Source organism: Ceratotherium simum, chromosome 18 (assembly GCF_057802395.1).
Source record: "Ceratotherium simum simum isolate JZ-2026a chromosome 18, ASM5780239v1, whole genome shotgun sequence".
Lineage (NCBI taxonomy): Eukaryota > Metazoa > Chordata > Mammalia > Perissodactyla > Rhinocerotidae > Ceratotherium > Ceratotherium simum.
The window spans coordinates 34,299,977-34,325,107 of NC_141917.1; the positions used below are offsets into that span (position 1 = coordinate 34,299,977).

At 37.6% G+C, this 25,131-nt stretch overlaps 1 protein-coding gene across 2 annotated transcripts in view; it reads right to left on the reverse strand.

Moving 5' to 3' along the window:
• The window catches only part of OXCT1 (3-oxoacid CoA-transferase 1), a 139,616-nt gene that overhangs the window by 41,629 nt on the left and 72,856 nt on the right, over positions 1-25,131 (reverse strand). For both annotated transcript variants that reach the window (XM_087443237.1, XM_004422775.3), the window contains 5 exons: positions 23,737-23,851; positions 21,288-21,382; positions 19,462-19,510; positions 13,754-13,826; positions 13,075-13,150 (listed from right to left, as the gene is read on the reverse strand). In XM_087443237.1, the coding sequence (XP_087299363.1) occupies positions 13,075-13,150; positions 13,754-13,826; positions 19,462-19,510; positions 21,288-21,382; positions 23,737-23,851 (408 nt within the window). The remainder of the gene's footprint in view (positions 1-13,074; positions 13,151-13,753; positions 13,827-19,461; positions 19,511-21,287; positions 21,383-23,736; positions 23,852-25,131) is intronic.

The window sequence follows — 25,131 nt, forward strand, 5'->3', positions numbered from 1 at the left end:
CAACAAATTTGAAAATCCAAAAGAAATGGTTGCTTTCCAGCGAAATACAAATTAACAAAATTGCCACAGGAAAGGTCACAAAATTTGAGGTGACCAATAAGCATATAAATATCCTATAGATCGTTAAAAACTGACAATTTGCTTAAAAGAGTAACAATGATTCAACATCTATCAATTTAAATAATGACATTAACAAATTAAAGATGAGGAACTGTGTGATTAAATCAGTAGATAAAAACACATCGGACGAAATTCAACGCAGCCATTCAATTTAAAAACTATAAACAAAAGGAAATTTCTAGAACAGTATAAAGGACATTTATTAGAAATACAAACAGCAAGCATAATATTAAAAGTTAAAATTCTCTGGGCTGGCCCCGTGGCTTAGCGGTTAAGCGCGCGCGCTCCGCTGCTGGCGGCCCGGGTTCGGATCCCGGGCGCGCACCGACACACCACTTCTCCAGCCATGCTGAGGCCGTGTCCCACATACAGCAACTAGAAGGATGTGCAGCTATGACATACAAGTATCTACTGGGGCTTTGGGGGAAAAATAAATAAATAAAAGTTTAAAAAAAAAATAAAAAAATAAAAAAAATAAAAGTTAAAATTCTAAATCTCACCAAAACCAAGAAAGTCCTCGATCATTACCATTTACTCATATTGTTTTAGATACTACATTAAGAAAATAAACAAAGTAGCATGAATTTTAGAAGAAAAATTATTATTTGCAGATAAAAGAAGTGTGTAGAATATCTAAGAGAATTATTTAAAAAATTATAATAGCTAATAACAGAATTTAATAAAGTGAATAGATATAAGATAAATATATAGATATCAATAGTTTTCCTTTATATTAGCAATGACTACTTAGAAATTGAAATGGAATATTCAGCTCAAAATATTGACAAAAACTATACAATAATTAGGAATAAATGTAATGAAGGAGATAAAATTGAACCTAAACAAATGACAAAATATACCATGTAACTGGACAAGAAGAAGACTTCACTATTGTAAATCCATCAGTGCTTCCTAAATCAACCTATTTAATGTCTAACATACAAGTTTTGCACAGTACCATCTCTCACCCCAATTTTACTATATTCACCACAGAAATAAGATTCTTTGTAAGGAGGAGGACCATAATAGCTTTGCTCACCACTCTACCCACAGTGCTTAATACAACACCTAATATGAAAAAAATAAAGCTCCTAACAAATTTTGTTAAATGAAACCTATCCCACTCATCACATTTTAAAAATAAAGAGCTGGGGTCTAGAAAGGTTAAGTGATTTCACAGAGACGCAGAGCTGTTTGTAAGTGTACTTGAAAGAAAAACGGAAGGTTCTTTACATTGGGATGTTGTATTTCAAAAGTCAACTTTTCCTCATCTAGTGGAAACAGCATCCCTATAAGACTATGAGACAGGAGAGATGAGTTCCAGTATTGGCTTAGCTACTAACTAGTTTTGTGACCTGGGTCAAGTCACTTCATTTCTCTAGATTCAGGTTCTCTATCAGCAAAATCAGGGTGCCGTGTGGCTGGATGATACTAAGGAATTATATCCTTAATTCTTTACCATTAATGGGATAAGAGAATTGTGGTTTATAAAAGGAATCCTTATCTTTCAGAGATAATGCTAAAATATTTATAGATAGAATGATATGATGTGTGGGATTTGCTTCAAAATAATCTGGGGAGAGGGAGAAAGTGAACAGGAATATAGATGACACAAGATTGGCCATGAATGGATAACTGTCTAAGCTGGATATAAGCATTTTACTATTCTGTTTTTGTATTTATTTGACATTTTCCCTAACAAAACTTTTTTTGTTAAAGGTGCTGATCAAAAATTATCTCTAAATCAAAGGAGTAAAGTAAGAAGTAAAGATTTCACCAACTGGAAATGCCAAATCCAGTCTTTAGTCTTCCAGATTCATTAGCCTTTAGCTGCAGGGTCATATTGTCTTCAGCCCCTTGGCTTCATTCCCTGCTAAGTCATATCAGCAGCACCATTATTTATAAAATTACTAATAATTGGTTTCTAGGAGACTTCATCTACTATTTTTAATGTTTCTTCCCCTTCTTTTAAGTGGGCTGTTTAATGAGAAGGGGCTGCTGCAGTCATATGAATATATCATTAGCCAAAGGGAGATTTATTGAAAACATCAAACGCAGTGCTCATTCTCTCTATAAAGGGTAAGAGGAAAGGAGAGGAGAGAAGGGAAAGGGGGGAGAGGGGAGAGGGAGAGAGGAGAGGAGAGAGAGATTGGTTGATTGATTTAAAAAAAAAAAGATGACCAAGCTCCCATTCTACACATAGAAGTTGGCCTTCTAACACCAGAGGAGATGGAGAGTTTATGATCAGATTCTTATAAGAGCTGCTGGGAGGTCAAGTAGCCCCATGGCTTGGAATCAATCAGACGTCTAGCTCACCTTTCAGTCTCTGGTTTGAATATATCTGAGTTCCAGTGAATAGTCAAACTGTTTAGAGCTAAACAGTTGTTCACAAAAACATCGTACAAAACATAGCAAGGAGAGAAACACTTCCTTTCCTCCACAGCAAAAACAGATTCAGCAATCAAAAGACAGAATCTCTTTAAGATCACTGAAAAATGGGATATTCCAAAGAGTCTATTTCACATTCTCATGTCCCTTTGCCTACCTAAAAGATTAACATTTGTGGGAACCTAGGCAGAGTGAGCTGACTTGCTAATGAATTTGCTATTGTTACTTTCTGATCTTAATTTTAATCTTTTTCAAACTTTAATTTGGCATTCCCCTTTGCAATGATTACCATATTTCTACAGTTATGTTTCAATGTTTTCCATTTACAAAGTATTGAAAGCTAATTTTATAAAAATCCTACTGGAGGAGCTAACTCTTCCAAAGAACTTTTCAATTATTGGTAGATTAACGAAAAAACAAAATGAGGGGGCTGGCCCAGTGGCGCAAGCAGTTAAGTGCCATGCTCCGCTGCAGTGGCCCAGGGTTCGCCGGTTCGGATCCCAGGCGTGCGCCAACACACCGCTTGGCAAGCCAAGCTGTGGTGGCGTCCCATATAAAGTGGAGGAAGATGGGCACAGATGTCAGCCCAGGGCCAGTCTTCCTCAGCAAAAAAAAGAGGAGGATTGGCAGATGTTAGCACAGGGCTGATCTTCCTCACACACACACACAAAAAAATGAGTACATAAAATTGATACAATATTTCATACATGAGATTTATGTTAATTATACGTGATTAGGCAGTGGAGATTTTGGAATTTGAGTGCTTAAAAAATGATAAAATGCAGAAGAAAGAACACGCAAACGGTCAATCCAGCGCCTTTCAAAACCCCCACCTTGAACTAGCATCATATATACAAACATGTACCCTTCCAACTGCAATTGACTTTATCCCACATGATGAACAATAATTTCTTTATCAAGTTTACAGAAATGCTGCAAGGATATTTATTTATTTTGCAGGTAGTTTTGCTTCCATCATAAAAGGCATTAGTTAAATATCTCCCAAAAGAACTTTGCAGCAGAATGTAAAGCACGTAAGAGTAAAGGAGACTAGGATCAAATCCCCATTTCGTAACTTGCTACACATATAAACTTGAATAGTTAACTCTCCTGGCCTGCGTCTCTTCATCTATAAAAACAGAGATGGTTACATTTAACTCACAGTGTTCTATGGGGATTAAATGGCAATAACCATACAAATAAATAGCACACTATCCGGCCAATGGCATGTGCTTAATAATTGTCAGTTCCCTCCTTGTAAAAATATTAGATTTATAATTTAACTGTGGCTTTTAAACCTTAATCATAGCTTTTACTCAACAGGATCCTCCAACTAAGAGAAATTTTCCTTATAAAATTAATCTATCAAATATGTTAGTCTATAAGTATACTTTTAGTCTGAAAAATATTGGATGTAAATAATAAAACTAAGGATTACTTTTCAACATAATGTTTTCCAGATAGTCATAGACAAAAGTATTTTTGGATAACCAAATATAGTAACCAAGTAAAGAACAATAATGAACAGCTTATGTTTCTAATAACACCTTAAATTCATAAATCACTAATGCTAAGTTGTCTCTTTTTCAAATGTATGCTCATTTTTTAAACTGCTGCGCAAGAAGGAATCATTCTTTACTCTTGGAAATTCCGCAAGCATTAAAAGTGTCTCTAATTGGCATGGGAAATGAAAGTCCATCCATTGGGTCAGTACAGTTTTTATTCCCTGGTAGAACAAGCAGGGCTTGGCTAGGTTCTTCCATGGTCCTCTCTTCTGTCTAGGGCAGTTGGGAAACAGAATAGGCTGGGGGGATCACCCTGATGCACAGGAACCATAGATAGAAGACACCCCTACATATACGGAAGTCTAGGTGAATATGAGATTACAAGGGAGAAATAACAGCAGCAAGGAAACAGCAGGCCCACAAGCCAAAGTTGCAGCAACCGAACGTTAGATTGGGACTTTTTTTGTCTCGCTTATGACTGATGTTCAAATATGACAGCTATGAGACATCAGTGTGAAATAGATGCTCAGAAGTGGATTTACAGAGAAAATGGTCAAAAACAAGTTCCAAGACTCTTGGGACGCTTGGCAAGATCAAAGAGTATAGTATGGAGATAGCAGAGGATTTTATATGAAGGACTTGGAAGACCAGTGTTTTGTGATCCTACTCTTTTGCCCCAGCAACTAAAGAGAGGGGTGAGTGTATGCCTGCCCCTCACTCAACCAACACCTCAGATCCTGAATGACAGTCCTTGCAGCTAGGGAATGACTTCTACCTGAGAAAGGTGAAGTGGTGGTTTGGGGGAAGTACCTACACTTTCACTGAAGGTAGGACAAGAGATGCATGAGTGCTTCCCAGATGTGGGCCCTCTGGGAGAGGGCCAGCCTCAAGACGCTCTAATATTTTCTCTACAGGATGCCCTGGAAGGAAGAGAGGGCCCTATCAGAGAAAGTCTATGTGTCTAGACCACAGGAAAATCAGGAGCTGCTGGGGAAGCATCCAGCCATCATCCATCAGGCAGACACTGCAGACGGGGCCCCGACAGGGGGCGCTCTAAAGACTCCACACACAGAGAGAAAGGCATCAGCTTTAAACATCCGAAAGAACCAGAGAGCAGGGAGCCAGCTCATAGCATTACCAGTCACCAGTCACCAGCCAGGCAAGAACTTTCCTGACCTCCTGAAATTTGACCCTGCTGGGTGGCAAACAGTGAATTGGGGGAGGAAGTGAGTGGACAGAAAAAGCAAAGAACACCGTGCAATCTTTCCCAAATGCAGGCGACGTGCCCTACCTATAGCTGGGGGGCAATAATGAGAGGAGACGCATTGCTTTCAAACGCATATTGAAACATTGTTCACTATTTTGGACTGGACCCTTTAACTCCTGAATCAAGACCGAGACTGTGAATTAAAGTGACCCAGTGACAGCCTATCATCTGAGAATGAGCTGAAATGTCATACAGAGGCAGAAAGCTTTCCTAACCAAAGAAAGTTAAAGGCACTGCATGAGATAAAAATAGCCATGTTTTGATTTCATCTCACATGTAAAGCTTGTTCAACATACTGAATACAGAAAATACACAGACACACACACTCATACACTCTCACACACATAGTTGTTACAGCTGGTCTCTTAAGACACATTTACTAACACAGAGAATAGTCATCATCAATGCTGTCTTTTAAAATGACCAAAGATAGCAGCACTGGGACAATATTTGATAAGAGATAATAACTACTAAAGCCAAACAGACGGCCTCCAGAACAAAAGAGAAGAGGATTAAGTGCCCCTTCAGAAGAGGAAGGCACTGCCTGCTCTTTAAGCAGTCCCAGATGGTGGCTTTTATAGAAATGCAAAATAATAGAATAGAATAATAGAATAGAAGAAAAGCTGATAAGAGTGTTGGTAATAGAGTGGAAACAGTGTGAGTGTGAATTGGGGTAACTTTTCTAGACAGTAATTCAATATGTATCAAAAACCTTAAAGAAATCGACCAAGATATTCTACTTCTAGGGATTTATACTAAAGAAAACCATCCAAAATATATATAAGGACGTAAGTTCAAAAATATTATTAACCATATTAAACAATTAGAAAATCAGACAAAACATAAGAAAAAGTACCTTTCTGACATTAACCAACAGGCAGTACAGGACTGTGATCTCCGAGGGAAGCCAATGGGTGGGGCTGCGATTGCACCCAGCTACCGCCTAGAGAGAGTTTGCAGGCTGCAGTGCAGGGAGGGGAACCGAGGTAGAAACCAGCAGTCTTGTTGGGTTGAGAGAGACCAAAGCAACCAGAATTTGACCTGAAATCTCAAAATACTAGACAGGAGGTCACTACACAGCGAGAGAGCTCTGAAGATTTGCAAAGGGTTCACCTCAAGTCTTTGGCAGACTACTGATGTGTGCATATACAAGAGGAAATTATCCAAGGCCTAGGGAAGAACCAGTAGGAAGTACCAGGCAAAAGATGTCCAGAACTCACACAGATCTGGGAACAATTCACACTCCTACTAGCCAGAGGGGAAAGGCCTCACAATACATGGGGCATCCTGCAGAGCCCTCAGAAAGAAATCACCTCAGTAGCGGGAATAATGAGACTGAAATAAAGACTGCTCTTCAAGTAACCTTAATGAAGCATAAAAGCAAATATTGAAAGAATCAACCTAAATGACATCCATAAGACTTGCCTACAAGAAAGATCAAAGGATGTCCTTCAATCGGAAGAAAAACAACATCAGATGGCAATCTGGATCGACGTAAAGGAAAAGTGCAGGAAAGAGCAGATATGTTGGGAAAATATGCAATTGTACATATATATATGTAGTATAATGAAAACATATAAAATACATAATTTTTTCTCACTTTTCAATCTCTTTCAAAGTAGTTGACTGTTTAGAGCAAAAATAATAACAAAGTATTGGATTTATAACATATGCAGAATAAAATGTACAACCAACAACAGCAAATAGGATGAGGGCAAGGAATAGAAGTTTACTGTTGTATAGTCCATACATTATATGTAAAGTGATATATAACTTGAAGTAGACTTTGATAAATAAAAGATATGTATTATAAACCCTAGAGGAACCACTAAAAAAAAATAAGAAAATAAGTTAACAGTGAAGATATAATGGAATCATAAAGAATACTTAACTGATTCAAAAGAAAATAGAGGGGAAAAAAAGAATAGATGGGGCGAATGGGGAAAAAAATCATGCTGATACATTTAAACCCAACCATGTTGATAATTACATTAAATGTAAATGGCCTAAACCTCCAATTAAAAGTCAGAGATTATAAGACTGAATAAAAGAGCAAGACTTAACTATATACTAACTACAAAAATTGACTTAAATATAAAGAAGCTGATAGGTTGTAGATAGAAGAATGGAAAAGGATATACCATGGAGAGTGATTATATTAATATCAGACAGTAGACTTCAGAATAAGAAATATTGTCAGAGATAAAGAAGGATATAACAATAAAGAGGTCAATTTATTAAGAGAACATAACCATCTTAAATGTATATTAATGTAACTAGTAACAGAGCTCTAAAATATATGAAGCAAAAGTGATAAAACTGAAAGGAGAAATAGACAAGCGCACAATTATAGTTGAAGATTTCAGTACTCCTCTCTTCATAATTAATAAAAGGACAAAGATGACTTAAACAACACTATCTACCAACTTGACCTAATTGCCAGTTATAGAACACTACCCAACAAGTGCAGAATACACATTCTTTTCAAGTGCAGATTGAAGAGTCAGGAAGATAGACTATATTCTAGACCATAAATAAATCTCAAATATAAAAGGATGGAAATCATATCAAGTAAATTCTCTGACCTCAAGAGAATTAAACTAGAAATTAACACAGAGTTTTGTGGAAAATCACCAAATATTTGGAAATCGTGCTTAGAGAGAAATTTATAGCATTACATGCTTATAATAGAAATGAAACTTTTCAAATCAAAGATCAAGAAGTTTCAAAGTTTGCAGGAGTTTGGCAAACTTTTCTATAAAGGGCTAAATGGTAAATATTTTAGGCTTTGTAGGCCATAGATTCTCTGTTGCAAATACTCGACTCTGCTGTTGCAGCACAAAAGCAGCTATAGGTATATGTAAATGAATGAATGTTGCTCTGTTCCAATAAAACTTTATTTACAAAAACAGGCAGTGTGCCAGATTTGGCACATGGGCCATATTTGCTGACCCCTGCTAGAACATCAGCTCCATAAATGTGGAGAATTTCATCTGTTTTGTTAACTGCTGCATCTTCAAAAGGCTAGAACAGTGCATGACCCTTAATACATGCCTAATAAATACTTGTTGAATGAATGAACTAATTAATTTAATCCCCAGAACAAGTATATGAGTTAAATATTATTATTTTACAAATGAGTATACTAAGATGAAATGATTTGCCACATCACCAATAAGTGACAGAACCAGTGTTTAAGCACAGGTCTTTCTAATTCCAAAGTTCTGTACAATTCCCACTATGTTACACTGATATGGCAAAAGCATTACTAAATAATTGTAAGAGCATCATACCATCACATATATATTTTCCATCTGTCCTTTTTTTTTTTTTTAAGATTTTATTTATTTTTATTTCCCCCCCCAAAGCCCCAGTAGATAGTTGTGTGTCATAGCTGCACATCCTTCTAGTTGCTGTATGTGGGACGCGGCCTCAGCATGGCCGGAGAAGCAGCGCGTCGGTGCGAGCCCGGGATCCGAACCCGGGTCGCCAGCAGTGGAGCACGCTCACTTAACCACCAAGCCACGGGGCCGGCCCTCCATCTGTCCTTTTTCCTTACCAATAGTTTGTAGTTTCCTGAGCCTTGGGACCAATGAACAAGACACCAATATGTTAAAATCATATCTATATCTGTATGTTTATATCTTCATCTATACTGTGATCTCTATATTTCTATATCTATATCTACGGATTTAATATTTAGACTACAATTGATGCAACTAAAACACTGGATTGAATCTTGAACACAAACTCTCTTAGTTGTACAAATAGAAAGACTAGAGAGTTAGCTTATTTCAAACAGACATCATATCTAGAAGACCAAATCAATTTTATGTACTCATAAATGTAGCATACAGGAGTACAACATTAATTTGCATTTATTCTTTTCAAATGCACAAAGAAATGAAAAATGTGAGGGAAAAACAAACACCAAAAATATCCTATTCTCCTTGCCTTAAGAATGCCTTGCTTCAATTCTCCCCACGTAGAAGGAGCAGGCCCTTGGCTGTTGTGTCACTCATATACAGCAGCCCTGACCAGCGGGCCACTGTTGCATGCTTGCAATAACCAGCCCCTATAGCTGATCATACACATCTGCTTCCCTTCACACGTCAATAATCTATGGCAGCTGTCTTCCAAAAATAGGCATCAGGAAGGCCAGAGCAGTTCTGAATGTAGATTCAACGGATTGCACATCTTTCCACATTTTTGTAGCTTGCCTGGGGTTTTACCACCACCACGATAATCAAGGAACTCAAAGGAGCCAACTACTGTTTTGTCCAATTTTCTCTCTTCAGATGCTCAGGGCAGAATTTTTAAAAATCTGTGTACATGGGACCAATGCTGCATACTAAGAAGCTATTAAAGGATAAGACAAATAGCACCCACACCATTTGGCAGCCTTAAAAGTTTAATGTTTATTATAATCTGACACCGTAATGATTGATGGGGATGCCATAGTGCAGAGAAACTCAAGGCTTTACAACCAGTGAAAGATTATTAAACTCAGTAAAAAGATAAAAGTTTAAAATGATATAATAAAGCTAAACTTTTCAGCTTCTTGACTGCCAGATCTTGCAATAAAAAATATATCTAAATTTTATAAATCAACATAAATCTTTGGGACAAATAGAAATAGATTGTTCACTGAAACTGTATCAGGAGGCTAGGCTATATCTTACCCAAAACTAACAAGAGCAAGAAATGCGTCCTCCAAGAGTTTAATTTTTGGTACTTGAATACAAACTTAGAATAAGTAGGTTGTTCTAGTTAATGTAAAATATAGTCTTGCTTATGCCAATGCATTTTAAGGCAAATATTCCCTCTTTAATATTAAGCAATAGAGCATTGAAGAAGATGAAAATAATACCCATTATTTATGGAATGCTTTTAGCATTCATTTTTCACTTTCTTCTCACTTAATCCTGACAAAAACATGTCCTCTAGATTGAATCATTTGTAAGAGGTAGAGCTGAAATTCAAATCAGATCTCTTCCAAACTAAAGCTCATGTCTGGACTCTTAAGCTATCCTATGTCCAAAGGAATCAAAATATACACTGCACTGTGCATCACATATGAGAAGCCAAGAAGCGATTATCAGTTACCAAAAGAACAAAAGAAATGCTCATCAGACCCCAACTTCCATTACTAAAAGAGTGGAACTAGACACAAGAACACTTTTTACGCTTAATTTTTCTCAACGTTCCTTCAGAACTCCAAAGTTCCCCATCGCCGCCCTGCTAGGTCCAGTCCTTTGGAAACTCATGGGCTCTAAATTGTATTAAGAAAATTACAAAGTAATAAACACTGATGTTTTAATCATTCACAGAAATCTCAACAGGATATGCAAAAATTTGATACATGTTGGAAAATCTTTCCTACAAATGACAACTACATAATGCATACTCTCACTATGAGAGCTTCCAGTCTTCGTAGCACTGTGTACTAAACCACAATATAAACAAATTGTATACTGACTTTTTAAAGATGTCCAAGTTCCCTGAAGGCAAAAACGTGTCCCACACGTTTCTGCTCTATACCCAGGACCACTGTGCAAATTGATTTCAAAACTCATTAACAGTCCAATGAAATAGACATAGTTAAAACTCTATTGCTTTTGTTCACAGTAACCAATGCTATTCCCTTCTCTGCCAGGTATCCCCAACTTCTCCCTCTAAACCTATCAAATAATAACAACCCATTTATTTAGCAGGTACTATATGTCAAGCTCTGTGCCACATACTTTGTATGCATTACATCATTTATTCCTTTATGTAGTGCTATAAAGTAAGTGGTATTCTATCCTTCCCATTTTAAAGGTAAGGAAAAGCAGGCAACTATCTCAAGTTATACTGCTAGCACATGACGAAAACAGGATTTCAACCCAGATATGTCTCCCCACAGGGCCCTTGCTCTTAACTGCAAAGCTATGAGAGCCAGATGGGACCCCTGAAATTATCTAGTCTCAAACCCTCAGTTTATAGGTGAGGATGCTTTAACCCAAGAAGCTTAAGTGACATGTTCAAAGTCACACCTTGATTACTTGTAGAGTCAGGGCTAAAATCTAGGGCTTTTGTGTGCTCCTTCAACTACCTATATGGTCTTCTTCTAAAATTTGAAAATAAAAATACATTCTGATTTCCTACACAAATAAGAATTCCCATAAACTGTCAATGTGACTCACTGTACAATGCTCAGAAGACTCCCCCTGATTTCTTTGAAGCCTCCAAAAGCTGCTAACTGTTATTAACTACGGCTGACCTAGAATGACAAATATTTTTAAACTAGAATAATAATATAATCAATAATTTGCTAAGGGTTCTTACTATTAATGGGTCATATTTTTCCCTTACATTTTAAATATGAATATGATCATTCTTTAATACATTGGTTCTCAAACTTGGTTACATATTGTATTCACCAGTGTTGTTTTGAAAATGCCTAGTGCCCACGCTACCTTACAGATCAAATAAACTGGAAACTCTAGGGGTGGGACACAGGCAGCAATACTTTTTAAAATTCCCTGGTAATTCCAATATGCAACCAAGTTTGAGAACTAGGGCTTTAATAATTATTGAAACTTTAAAATAATATTTCAGGAGATATTAGATCAAAAGAGTCAAGCAAACACAATTTCTAACATTGTTATCAACTATATTAACTCACCTTCCTCAAAAATTATTAAAGAAAAACCTAAAAGATTTAAAAAAAAACTTTCAAATCATAGAACACCAGCTTCAGTTACTTAAACAAATACCTTTTAGCTGATGCTACAGAGAAACCCACAGAAATCCTTAAACACACACATAAAAAGAGGAACCTGAGGCTGGCTCCACGGCATAGCAGTTAAGTGCACGTGCTCCACTGCTGGCGGCCCGGGGTTCAGATCCCGGGCGCGCACCAATGCACCGCTTGTCGGGCCGTGCTGTGGCAGCGTCCTATATAAAAAAAGTGGAGGAAGATGGGCACAGATGTTAGCCCAGGGCCAGTCTTCCTCAGCAAAAAAAAAAAAAAAAAAAGAGGAAGATTGGCAGGGATGTTAACTCAGGGCTGATCTTCCTCATAAAAAAAAAAAAAGAGGAACCTGAGTCACCAGCTAAGAGGAGCTCATAATCATGAACATGCATTCATTGTTGTTTCTATATACATATCAGAGAGCAACAACCTGGAATACTATGAACCACACTTACAAATTAACTGATTACAGTCTTTTCTCCAAAGCTAATTCTAAGAGGTCCTTTCCTTGATTTGGGTGATTAGTAAATAAAAACTGCATTTCACAAGCATATTTAAACACCACAGGTTTTGTATTCCATAATGGATGACAATGTGACTGATTACTTATGGGGTCACGTGACTGATCAAGAGAGGATTTTAATCACTGTGAATAAGAAAATAATAGAATTAACATAAAATTAATGAACTCATTCATCGTTGTTTCTAGTTATAAAAACTTAGTTATGCTAAATATTTATATTTCTTTTATCAGAGTATAATTAAACTATCTTTTTTTAATCTTCCTTAATTCTCTGTTTCTTTCTGGAAAATTCTGCTTTGGTCCTGATCTTGCCTATTTTCAGTCCCAACTACATACTAAACTCACAAAGCTGAATATTTCTCAGTGCTTGTTTAATTAAAATTTGATTCAAATAATAACTATACATTAAAATATTTCTTTATTTTTTTAACAATTATATTGTGCTATCATAGCAATTCGACAAGATTTTTCTTAATATTTCAAAAACAATTATTCTGACCCAAGCATAATTCAAAAGAAAAAAATGTCTACTTACAGGTATCATCCAGTTAGCCAGGTCACCATATTTTGAAACCTGCATTGCTCCTAGCATTGTTAGATCAACATGTCCCCTGACAAAGAAAAAGAGGAAATAGAAAGCAAATTTCACGAGCTTTGTCTTGTTTGCTTGAAATTGCCAACAATTAAAATAAATAATTCTATACCCCCAAAATACATTTACTTTCCCCACCCAACATCTAATTTCCAAATAGATCAGCTCAAGCTGATGTAGAGAAATAACCATTAAGAGTTCTTTAAAAAAAATTATAGCCTATATTGTCTCCAAAAACAAATTAAAAACAGGTGTACACAGTGACTTTGTTTCCTTCGGTGAAGGAGAATGGGGCTGCATGTGAAGACAAACCATAGCTAGAAAATGAACACATCGTTTGTAGAAAATGTTAGGATCCTCAGAAAGAACCTTAAAAATGCTTACTTCAGTATGTTGGCACACAGATATATATTCCATTTGGGGGGTTCTTTTAATAATAGCAACTGGATGTTCCAATTCCCAACATTCAATGTGAATAATTTCACATCTTGGTGCAGCCAAACCAATGTATGATGGTTTTCTGGCTGGGAGATGTGGCTGTGTCTCAGAGCCTTACTGACACTCGGGATGACTCAGCTCATTCCACACTGTGTGAAACATAAGGGGCTCCATTATTACATACCCTCTGATCATCGCAAATGACTCATCACTGGAGAAATAAGAAGCTCCTGGAAGAACAGTAACTGTTTCCTTGCCTAAACACATACACACAAGAAAGAAAAAAAAAGAAAAGGCTATTAGATTTCTAAGAGTGGAAATCACATGGAGAGAGGGGTCTATACCTTCTCTGTTCCCTAAAGAACTATGGTTCCCTTTACCAAAACGCAGTGGCGACAGGAATGCGGGGGACACAATGGGAACTGTCTGCCCTATGAAGAGGAGCGAACAATGTCGTTAACGTTGTTCAGATTTGCCCTTGCATGGTGATAATAAAAGCAGGCCAAGTTTTAATTTTATTATTGTCTTGAAATTCTCTGCAGACAATGCACCCCACTGTTGGCTATATCCATCCCCACCTCCCACCAGCCCCACTCCCTTCCCAAGCCCCTGCTAAATGCTAATAGGAGTGAAGGAGGAAAGGGGTTCCTGGGATGCACCTGCCAGAATCCAATGCTACTGTAGTCACTAGAGCAAAGACATTGTGGAATAAACATGAAGAAATGCAACTTTGCAGGGAATGACACAGATGCTCCTCAGATATTTCTTAAAAATCAACGAATAATCTAGAAAGAGAGATCCCACTGAATTCCTTAACATCATTAGTCCTGAATCTCTTCTTTCAATCTCTCTCTGTCTCTTTCTCTCTCTGCCTCATCCTTCCTCTCTTGCTCTTGTAAATTTCTATTAAAACCATAGGACTTTGATGAAATCAGGGAATAACATCCTATCCTGGCCAATGTATATCTGAGCTGCTTTCTTCTTGTGATCTATTCCCTGTCTGTTCAGGAGCTTCAAGTGCCCAGGAGAAGCTTCTGGTCTCCACCAGAAAAGTGCTCACATGCCACTTTGCCAAAGATAAGTCAACTGTCTGAGAACATCCCATGCATTACCTCAGTGTAATAGGGCAGACAAAAAGAAGGGGAAGAAAAGTTGTGATTCCAAGACTGGAACAGACAAATGCTCCCAGACACAACAGGACCAGAGTGGTCTGATCATGCCTAGCTGTGTAACACAGCTGTACTCTCAGCTTCTCAAGTCTTGTCTGAAAGCTAACTTCTTCATCAATATTCCCTTTCATTTGAGCTCAAGTACAGAGACAGAGTAAAACTATTTATATATCCCAAAGGAGTTTGATTCTAAACAAAGGAAACATTTTCACATCTTTCAAAGCACCATAAAGCTGAAAAGCTTTGGAAAACATTTTCTGGTATTTTGGTGTGTTGGTAGGAGCTTTTAGACAGCACGTAAGATTTGCAGGATTAAATGAAATAATGCATGTAAAGTCCTTACTCTAGTGCCTGGCACAGAGAAAGGACTCCATAAACATTAGCTTTTACTATTGTCATTGTTATTATTCCTCACTCCAAACCTACTTAGAAAAGAGACAATGCCATCGCCCATCTAGGGATGATGCTACAGGACCAAGCAATTGGCTTACACAGTGGAGTGATACAGCCAGCCTGTGAACGCTAGATTTTAGGATAGGCACAATACAACTAAATCTTATCCTAACACAACTTTCATGTCCAGCAAATTGAGTTCCCTGTCAATTCTGTGAGGGGGGAGGCAAGGAGGAAGAATCTGTAGGACAAAAAAGCAGAGAAACATAAAAATCTCAGTTCTTTGTTCTCGATGTGCTGAATCACAATGACTTCCAAATGGCAATCTCCACCAGCTGGATAGTAAGTGGAAGGCATTATTTGCCACTTTAAAGAAAACTTTGATGGGGGCCAGCCTGGTGGCATAGTGGTTAAGTTCGTGTGCTCCGCTCTGGCGGCCCAGGGTTCGCAGGTTCGGATCCCGGGCATGGACTTACGCACCACTTATCAAGCCATGCTGTGGTGGTGTCCTACATATAAAGTAGAGGAAGATGGGCACAGATGTTAGCCCAGGGCCAATCTTCCTCAGCAAAAAGAAGAGGATTGGCAATGGATGTTAGCTCAGGGCTAATCTTCCCCACCAAAACAAACAAAAAAAACCCAACTCTATAGAAAAGTTTGAGATGAATGGAGAAAGCTTTGGTCTCCTCGTGTGATTTATGAAGCATAATTTTATTAAAGGGCCCAGTAAACAACTCTCATGAAAAGAAGTTACTGTCAGGACCCTGCTAACATTCTGGCATCTTACAAATTACATTCTTCAGAAACAAAGTTAATTTCAGTATTTTTTAAATATCCAATATCTAAATAAAAATAGATATTCTAAAGCTGAATCCATACTTTTCAAATTCAATGTCCAAAGTTGGTCAAGAAAAAACTATAACCAATAATACAATCAATATCTTAAAGAAAAAGGGCTTTCTTATTTGGCTATTCCTGACTGATTTCTGTCTCCTCCAATTTTTCTCTGTGTATGTCTAGATCCTTTCATGATAGTCCGGCTATCAAGTTATTCAATTTCATAGTTACTGAGTCCTTTAGTTCATGATTAACATGTCATTCACTCAATATCAAGTAAACATCTACCGCATGCCTTGAACAGTGCTACAAAGAAAACACAGATGCCCTAAACCATTGGTTCTCAAACTATAACACTCATCAGAATCACATGGAGGGCTTATAAAAACGCAGACTGCTGAGCTCAACTCCCAGAGTTTGTAATTCAGTAGGCAAGTGGTAGGGCCTGAGAATTTCCATTTCTAACAAGTCCCCAGTGATGGTGATGCTGATGCTATGGGCCTGGGGACCACGCTTCAGCCGCAGAAGGATTTGGAGGGGACAAATGAACTGGGACTTGAAGAATAGGTATAATGCATTTCAATAGGAAATTACCGATAAGGACATGGGGATGACAAAGGAAGGTGACAGAAAAAAATCTGGTGAAGGCACAGGAAGAGCAAACGCATGGAGGAAGGAAAGCACGAGTCATGATCAGAATAGACCTAGCAGCCAGTATGAGTGAACAGAGGTGTCCTTGGAGGGTGTAGTGAAAGATCAAGTTGGAAAGGTCAGTGAAACCATGAGATAGATCTTGAATGCTGCACTCTTTGTACCTTAGTCTGCAGGCCTGTGTTTCTTCAACTGCAGCACACAGACTTCTAGAGCAGGCACTATTTGACATTTGGGGCTGGATAACTCTTGGGGCAGCAGGGTTGTTCTGGTTGTTGCAGGATATTTAACAGCATCCCTGGCCTCTACCCACTTGATGCCAGTAACATTCCCTGAGGTGTGACAATCAAAAATGTCTCCAGACATTGTCAAATGTCCCCAGGGGAGTAAAATCACCCCCCTTGCCCACTGAAAACCTCTGCTCTAGAGGCACATGGCAGGGGCCAGAGATATTTATAAGCCATAAGATTAACTTGGTGGGTCCTTCTTTAGCAGTTTCAATCAAAGGTAAGTCATTTAAAATATTGTTTGTATCATAAAATAAGAACATAATATTAATAAATAGAGAAGAACACAAAATGTAATTAATATGAAAGAATTGCACTGGAGTGCTGCAGGTTCAAGCCCAGATCTTACGGGACCTCTGAAATGTTCTAAGCACTGCCCTCTGCACCTTTGTAAACTCAGCTTCTCAGAAAGTATAGCTCAATGAATAGAGAAAAAGGCCAGGGGCCAGGAGCAGGAGACTGTGTGTGTCCAGTCCCCAGCAATGTGATCTTGAGCGCATCACTTAACTTTTCTGAGCCTCAGTTTCCCAATCTGTATAATGAGGTTTCACTTGAGACTGAAATGGTATAATACATGCGAAAAAGCACGCTGTACACTATATAGCGCTATACAAGTGGTAATTCATCGTTATATAATCATACAAGATTATTTGGAAAAAGGGATCCTTAGAAACAGTTCTGTTACTATTTTAAAATTTTAATACACTGATTACACCCAGAAATATAACTCTTTGTATTCATTTCAAGGGATTTCTATAAGAATCCTTTCAAATGAGCAAAAACAATGGGCTGATCTTCCAGGTAATTGCCAAATTTGGGGAGTTGAGGAAACCACCAGTTTCTATTCTGGGTTCTCTAGCTCAAAGTATTTCCTCTCTAATTTCACAGCTCTAAAGTCAAAAGCGTCATAAAACCCAAAGAGGACTTTGATGAAAGTAGCTGAATATTATTAAACTGCTTTGCAGCTTGGTTTCCCAAAAGCAATGAATTCTTGTTTTACAAAGTAGTTTAAGAGTATACGTGGTATTTCAGAAGTTGAAATATAAATCTGGTGGCTTCATTAGGATTGAGCTACTTTTAAGCTCAATGGAATCAGAAATGCCTACTGTCCAACAATGTTATTGAAAAGAGTAACAACTTTTCCAAGGAATGTGAGTTTTATGAACTCAAGCCTGAAATGTGGAAAATGGAGTTATTCATTTTGCAAATAACTCACTAACATCATCAATTAATTAAACCAAGCAGCAAATATTTTCACAGATCAATGAGCTATTGCTAAAGGGTACAGTACAATTAAATTACAGCCTTGGTTAAATGTCATTGCTTTACCACAGTGGGCCTTACAGAGTTGAGTTGAGTCGTGTTAACTAATTCAACTATTCAAACAGAAGCTGTTTTACTTCCCAAAATGCCAAGTATCAAACATCATTTCTACTTGGCAGCTGGCCTTTATATTCAGCTAATATTGCTTCTCTTCTGAGATCTACACATACTATTTCTGAACATGAAGTAAGAATAATATTTTTGCGGGGGTGGAGTGAATAGGAGTAAAAGAAGGGTAAGGAAAATCACGCTAGAACATAAAAATTAGCTTCTTATAGGCAGTCTCATTCTAAGGATAATCTTCAGCCCCAACATGGTGGCAGTGTTGATTCAAGCATGGGCAGTGACAAAGACCTGTTTTTCCTCCTTAGGCTGCTACTACATGTGACTCTATGTCCCAAATAAAAGGCTAATAATAAAGGACAAAGCTTCTGGGTGTGGGAACAAAGGAGAGGAGAAGGCTAGAGTTCCCAATTCAAAGAAACTCTGCATTTATTACTTACATTACTGGGTTGTACTTAGTGGCAGAGCACATCCTTAAGCACCCTTGAACTTTTGAAGGATGCTCTCCCATTCCAATGAGGACTAAAAAAATCTCAGTGCACCAGATCTTTTCTTTTTATGGATCCACTCCCACCCTTCTCATCCTGAGAAGGCAGACCTATTTCAACCTGGGATTAGCCAAGGGGAGGCAAAAGCAGGAGGCCCAACAGAGGAGATCACCACCCTTACCCTCACCCAGGTTTCTGCAAGATAGCTATGTTCCAAAGGCCACAGTTCCTGTTAGGTGGCCCTCTCCCACAGCCGCCCCTTAAGGCCTAGGGCTGATAATAACTCCCTGTGGTCCTTCACCATCCTTTCCTGGTTTCCCTCAATCCTGTCCACACCCTTGTAAACTGTCCCTTCCTGTAATTCTCCTCATTACTCCATTTGAGAGGGCTCTCTATGTATGGCCTGGACACTGAGTGATTGACTCACCAAAGCTCTTGCCATTATATGCACCCCCACCTGCAATTTCTCCTTTACCTTACCCTGCCCTAAGTAAGAGGAGACCTCTAACAAGCAAGCCAGGCAAGTGGGGACTAGGAAGGATTCTCTCTCCTCCTCAGTGAAAAATACAGTGGAGCACTCTCCAAAAAAAGACAAAGAATCAACTTATTATTATTATTTGACATAGAACTAAATTAATAGCAAAGGAAAACACTGGAAAAACATGTAATAGGTGAGTTTACCTGCATTGATTAGATCTGCGTCAATTTCATTTTGTAATGGATATGGACCCTGTCAAACAAAGCATGTGTTCAATTAGTAAAAGAAGTTTCTCACTGAATCACACACTGAAACTGTAATATAAATAACTTCTCTAAAAACCTTAAGAAATAATCATCAAAAGACTTGAGGTGAACCTTTTAAAAATAACCCTGATGTTTTCATGGCTCTGTTTCTCATACTGATTAGTCTTTTCTACACTAACAACTATGATTGGGTAAATGAAAAATATTTTCTAACAATTACCAAAGTTTGAAAGAAACGTTAAGCTATTAGAAATAGAGGTCAGTAAAACAGAAAGTCATAATTTAGTACCTACTATGTGGCCAATGTTATACATAAACCTTCCTGGTAGAATCAGTGAATACAAACCAAGTGGCTGCATTATTTGGCTAGAAGGATCTGAAGACACAAAGTTCTAGCTTTTTCGCATGCAGCCCCTAACGACTCCAGCCTGGAGCTCTAACATTCCCTCTCACCACTTCTAAGTTCTGATGCCCTTATTCCCCTTTGCCTGGTTATTCTCACTAAGGATTTGTCTTTCAATCTTGTATGTATTTTTATAAGGCATCTCTAATTACTTGAATGGAGTGAGTAGTTTCATAACATATATTAAACAAAAAGGGATGAAATGGAAAAAGGAAAAGAAAAAAACACAAGATGGAGCCAAGAACAAGGAAATATTGGCTGTAAAATGTTAACATACTTTCTAAAGAGGGACCAAAAATTTATCCTTTAAATAAATTGAAGTGGCAACCAATGTTTTAGACCTATGTAAACTTTCCTTTAAACACTGACCATGGGTGATTCACATCCACTTACTTCCCTTGTCTTCAATATGAGGGAATTGGTCACTCTAGATAAGCTCTAAGATACCTTAAAAGTATGAGGCTTTGACTTCAATATGAAACCGCTTTTATCCAGACACATGCCATTTTCGTGTTTTTGAAAATGGTCATGATTATTGCCTCAGTCAATCAGTATTGAATATATACACAGGATGATTATTTATATTTTAAATACTGGATATACATTTCCCACATTTAGAATTCTTATTGCATTAACAGTTAAGATCTATTGAGAAACAATAAAAGATTAGAGATGTTTTAAATTGGCAAACTATAAATAATCTCTGCCATAGTTAACAATTAAATAAAAAATGTCATCTAGGAAGCAAAAGCATTCCTGAATTTTATCATAATACTGAATAAAAAGTATGGCCAAATTCTATGAAAATATTGAACTCATTCGAAAGGTTAATCTTGAAGAAGAGAAAATTCTACCCTTTTGAACAACACGGCCTCAAAACGAGAATTAAACGAGAACATCAACTGTCAAAAAATGTCCCTGCCCTAAAATAGAAACTTTATGCTTCAGTTTCTCATTCAGAGCCTTACTGATTTTTGTTTAATATGGAATTGTTGACGACCTTCGTTATCTTGTCCAACCACACAAGAGTTAAAAACAGTTCACCAAAGAGGAAATGGGGAGGTCTCTCGGGGCAGGCATAACAGGGGGAGATGGAAGTTGCCCAACTGACAAAGGAGGAGGAAGCAGTCACAGTCACATAGCCAGGAAACTACCTTCTACCACATAAAATGCAACACTATACGCTCACAATTATCACTGTTTTATGGGAAAAGTTAAATATTTTAATCTGATGATAAACAGAGAAAAATAAGGTTGGGACTTTTAAGCTAACAACTTTCAGTTATAAGAATATTTCACAGTATGGAATATCTCATTCTGCAACAAGACTGCATAGATAAAATTTTAATTTCTATCTTACCAAACCCAAGACTCCATTTTCACTTTGCAGATGAACAGTCATATCTGGGCTGATAAAGTTACTCGCCAGAAGAGGGATTCCTATGCCCAAATTAGCTAGAAAAAAAGATGTTAAGGTCCAGCATATAAAAGGTAGAGAGATTATGCCATAAATCTTCTGTGTATATAATCTGAATAAAATTCTTCTTTGAAGGCACTTGCTCTGAATGTAATCACTGAATACATTCTCCAAACACCTGCTAGGCACTATTTTGTAATATTTTTTAAAAGAAAATCTCTAATTAATCACAGCTTTTTCAATAACATTAATATGCTTTTCCACAAAGATATCAAAGTGGTGGCTTCAGAAGACTAGCCAAGAGGTCATTTTTGTTGTAAGACATTTTATTTTCATTAATGTGCTCAGCAAATTTGGACTGATATATTATGACTTATTGTGACTGATGTTTTATTAGACATGGCTTGACATTTGTTTAGAAGCAACTGTCACTATTCAAAACTCCAACTAAAAATAAAGATGATGTCATATTCTAAAAAAGGGCTACTATTTTTAAATTTTAAAAAGTTTTCTGAAAATACCAAAATGTCTGCCTAAAAGTGTATAGATTCCTTTGGGTTACTGTGATAACATTCATTGGTAACAGAATCTTCTCTAAGTTATAAAGAGGAAGGGCATTGGGGATGGGGTGGTTAAGTTTCAGCAAATACAATTGAGATTATACAAAAAGTAGCCATGTTAAGGCATCAAAGAGCTAACTGAGGGTGTTGAATCTTCTAAGATGATGCAAATAGGGTCAACCCTGATTCGTAAGCAATGGTATGGGTGCCATCTTGCCTCTCAACACAAGCAGGCTCACCAGATCAGAGATGTTCACACTGCCTGGAACTTCTGTCCATGCTGCCCACTACCATCGCACACTGCAGACCTCACCAGAATTAGTGCAAAGAATGATGGCACTCTGATGAGATTCTAATAACAGTGAGATCTTTATGAATCAAGGCTGGAAAAAAATAAAGTTTGTATGTGCTGCCACACTGTAGATTACAAAGGCTGGCAATCGACTCAATGAACCAGGTCACTTCTTGTGGATACGGTGTACCTATGAAGCTATGACGATAGCTACCTGGTTCACCACTTAGCAAAGCACAATCTAGTATAGTGTTATTTGCACTTCATTTCTCACAGTGATGTACAGAACACAGTGAGATATTAATTCCATTATGAGCAAGTATTTTCAGGTAAGGGCAACCCAAGGTAAGTTTATACTTCAACTCTTTCATCATACTGTATAATTTTCTTGGTTCTTTAATACTTTTTAGTGAATCAAATACCAAGGAGAAAAAAGTCTATGTACTCTGGGTTGAAAAAGAGTAGGTGATATGGAAAGATCATTTATATGAACTGATTTGCAAATATTTTTCATAGGCAATATAATAATAGTGAATAAAGAACACCTAGAAGCCATTATTATCTAAAATTAGCATTATCATATAGTCAGTGTTTAAATATCAATGGTCAACCAACTGACTGGAGTTGAGAAGATAACCCAGTGCCTAGCTTTCACCTGATAAGTCAACTTGGTTGACTCTATGTCTTGCTGATGCAGGAGCTAGAAGAGGAGGCACTATTATATTCTTTTTCCTTATATGAATTCCCAGCATAACACAAAGAATAAATTGGAAAATAAAGAAAAATGAGGTGGTGGAGGTAAAAAAAAAAAAAAAAAAAGGTAGAAAAAGAGACTTCTCCTAGTCAATATCAGTCTGAAAGATAATATTCATGGACTAGGGGAAGCTCACACCATGGAGGCACTTGTCATGTTTCCAGTTCCACCTGGCCTAGGTCTTTAAATATAGCTTTACTGTAGTCACCATTCAACAAATACTTATTTTATCATATACCATTTGTATTTATAGACATTATTTGTATTATATAGTTCAATCTTTGACGTATTAAAAATTAGCAAAATGGCGAACAGACTCACAGGTTCATTGAATCATTACTGAATACCCTTACAAAAAATCAGACATAAAAGAATACACTCATGAGATCTTTGTCAAGGGCAACAAGGGGTTATTAAGAAGTTGGATCTTATGCTTCAATGAGTATGCAAATGTCAGAATACAGAGAAAGTAAATAGCACTGGTTATAACTAGTACCTCTGAGATTTGAAACCCTCATCTTGGTTAATCTCCTTTCCCAACAATCTTTAGCCAAATGCCACAGTGTACTGAAATCCATTGTATATTAGAAAATAGCTAAGCAAATATCTGGTCGCCATTTTGTTTCAAGAAAGTAAACAGATTATAATTCCAATTTCATATATCTTGACATCTTTAGGTTATATGCCTTATTTTGTAAAAATTGCTCAACTGCTTTAAGTTAGCCTGATGACTATGGAAAAAGTGAGAGCTATGTCTTTGTCCGGTCCCAGAAGGACAAAGGATACCATACATGCCGTCCTCAAATTCAAGAGCTGCCCGCTTGATGATACGTTCCCTTACGTTATCTCCAGGTTTACCAGATTTGGTTTTTACATCTCCCTCTTTCCGGAGTGATAAACGCTTTAAAGTAAACAGAAATAAATTATTCATGGTTGAGGTATACCTTGTTTATCACTGCTGAAATATAAAATTTTACTGAAAAAAAATCTAACTGTCTCCCATTACTACTATGAGGCAAATCTGCAATATAACAGAGAGTTTAAAAAAGGAATAACATCAGTGACATTTGATGACAGAAATAATTCCTTAGAAAGTAAGTGAAAGAGGTCAGATTTGTTTGAAGAGAAAGATATACTTGTTCTGTCTCTTTGAAGCAAATAATCCCTCTATTATTGTCACACTGACTGCTACTACTGTTATTCTTAAGACTCTTGCAACCGAATTCTCCTCTGGTGCTCAGGGATTCAGCCAGAACAAAGAAGAAGGAATAGATTTGGGACTCTGTTTTCGCAGGGCTATCAGAATGTGTTTACCAGGTGTTGCTGCTGCCAATTGCCTATTTCCAGCTGCAGAGTCTAGACTGGTTTTGCTACAAGTGCATCACAGGAATCACAGAAGTATCCAGAAACCAGCCAGGAAACTATTTCTATTATTAAATCTCCTTGATACAGACTCTGGTTCCTGTTTGCAAATGTCCCCTCCTTTCTCCCTAGCCCCCTGACACTAGTTTTGGATTGCAGAATGTCTTTCTGTTTAATGTCCACAGGGTAGAGGGCATCTCTGATTCCCTGATATTCCTGCTGCATGTCTATTCTGTTGCTGATCCCTAGACACTTCTGAGTCTGATATCAATTCTGGCCCAGCTGGTCATTCTTAATGCTCTCAGTAGCCTTGGAATACCTCCAACGCTCCTGGTACCCACTCCTTGCCACGATCTCATACCCACTAGCTGCCCAGAGCCTAATGCTAATGGGAAACGATGTTCTTTCTGGACTCTATAAAGTGCAAAGCAACTTTGAGATAGACAGACATTTCTGAACAATCAAACACTAAGAGTTTAGCGGGGGTTAAGTCACCAAAGACTCAATTATCCATCTCCATCCTGCAGGACAGCCAAAACCAAGTGTCATAAATTAGGACAGCTACAGAAGCCTGGAAAACATGGTCTAGGGAATCACATACCTAGGTAATATACACTTTGTGAACACAAGGCACTGTTGGGCTGGACAGTAACACAGATGATCATGTCCCCTCATGTTGGACACATGAGAAGCTCCTGCTAAGACTGAAAACAAGACTTCCTGCTCAGCACCGATTCCCTATCATCTGGAACGGCCCCAGGGACACCTATCTCTGATAATCAGATCTGTAAATACTGACAAAGAAGCTAAGTCAATTAC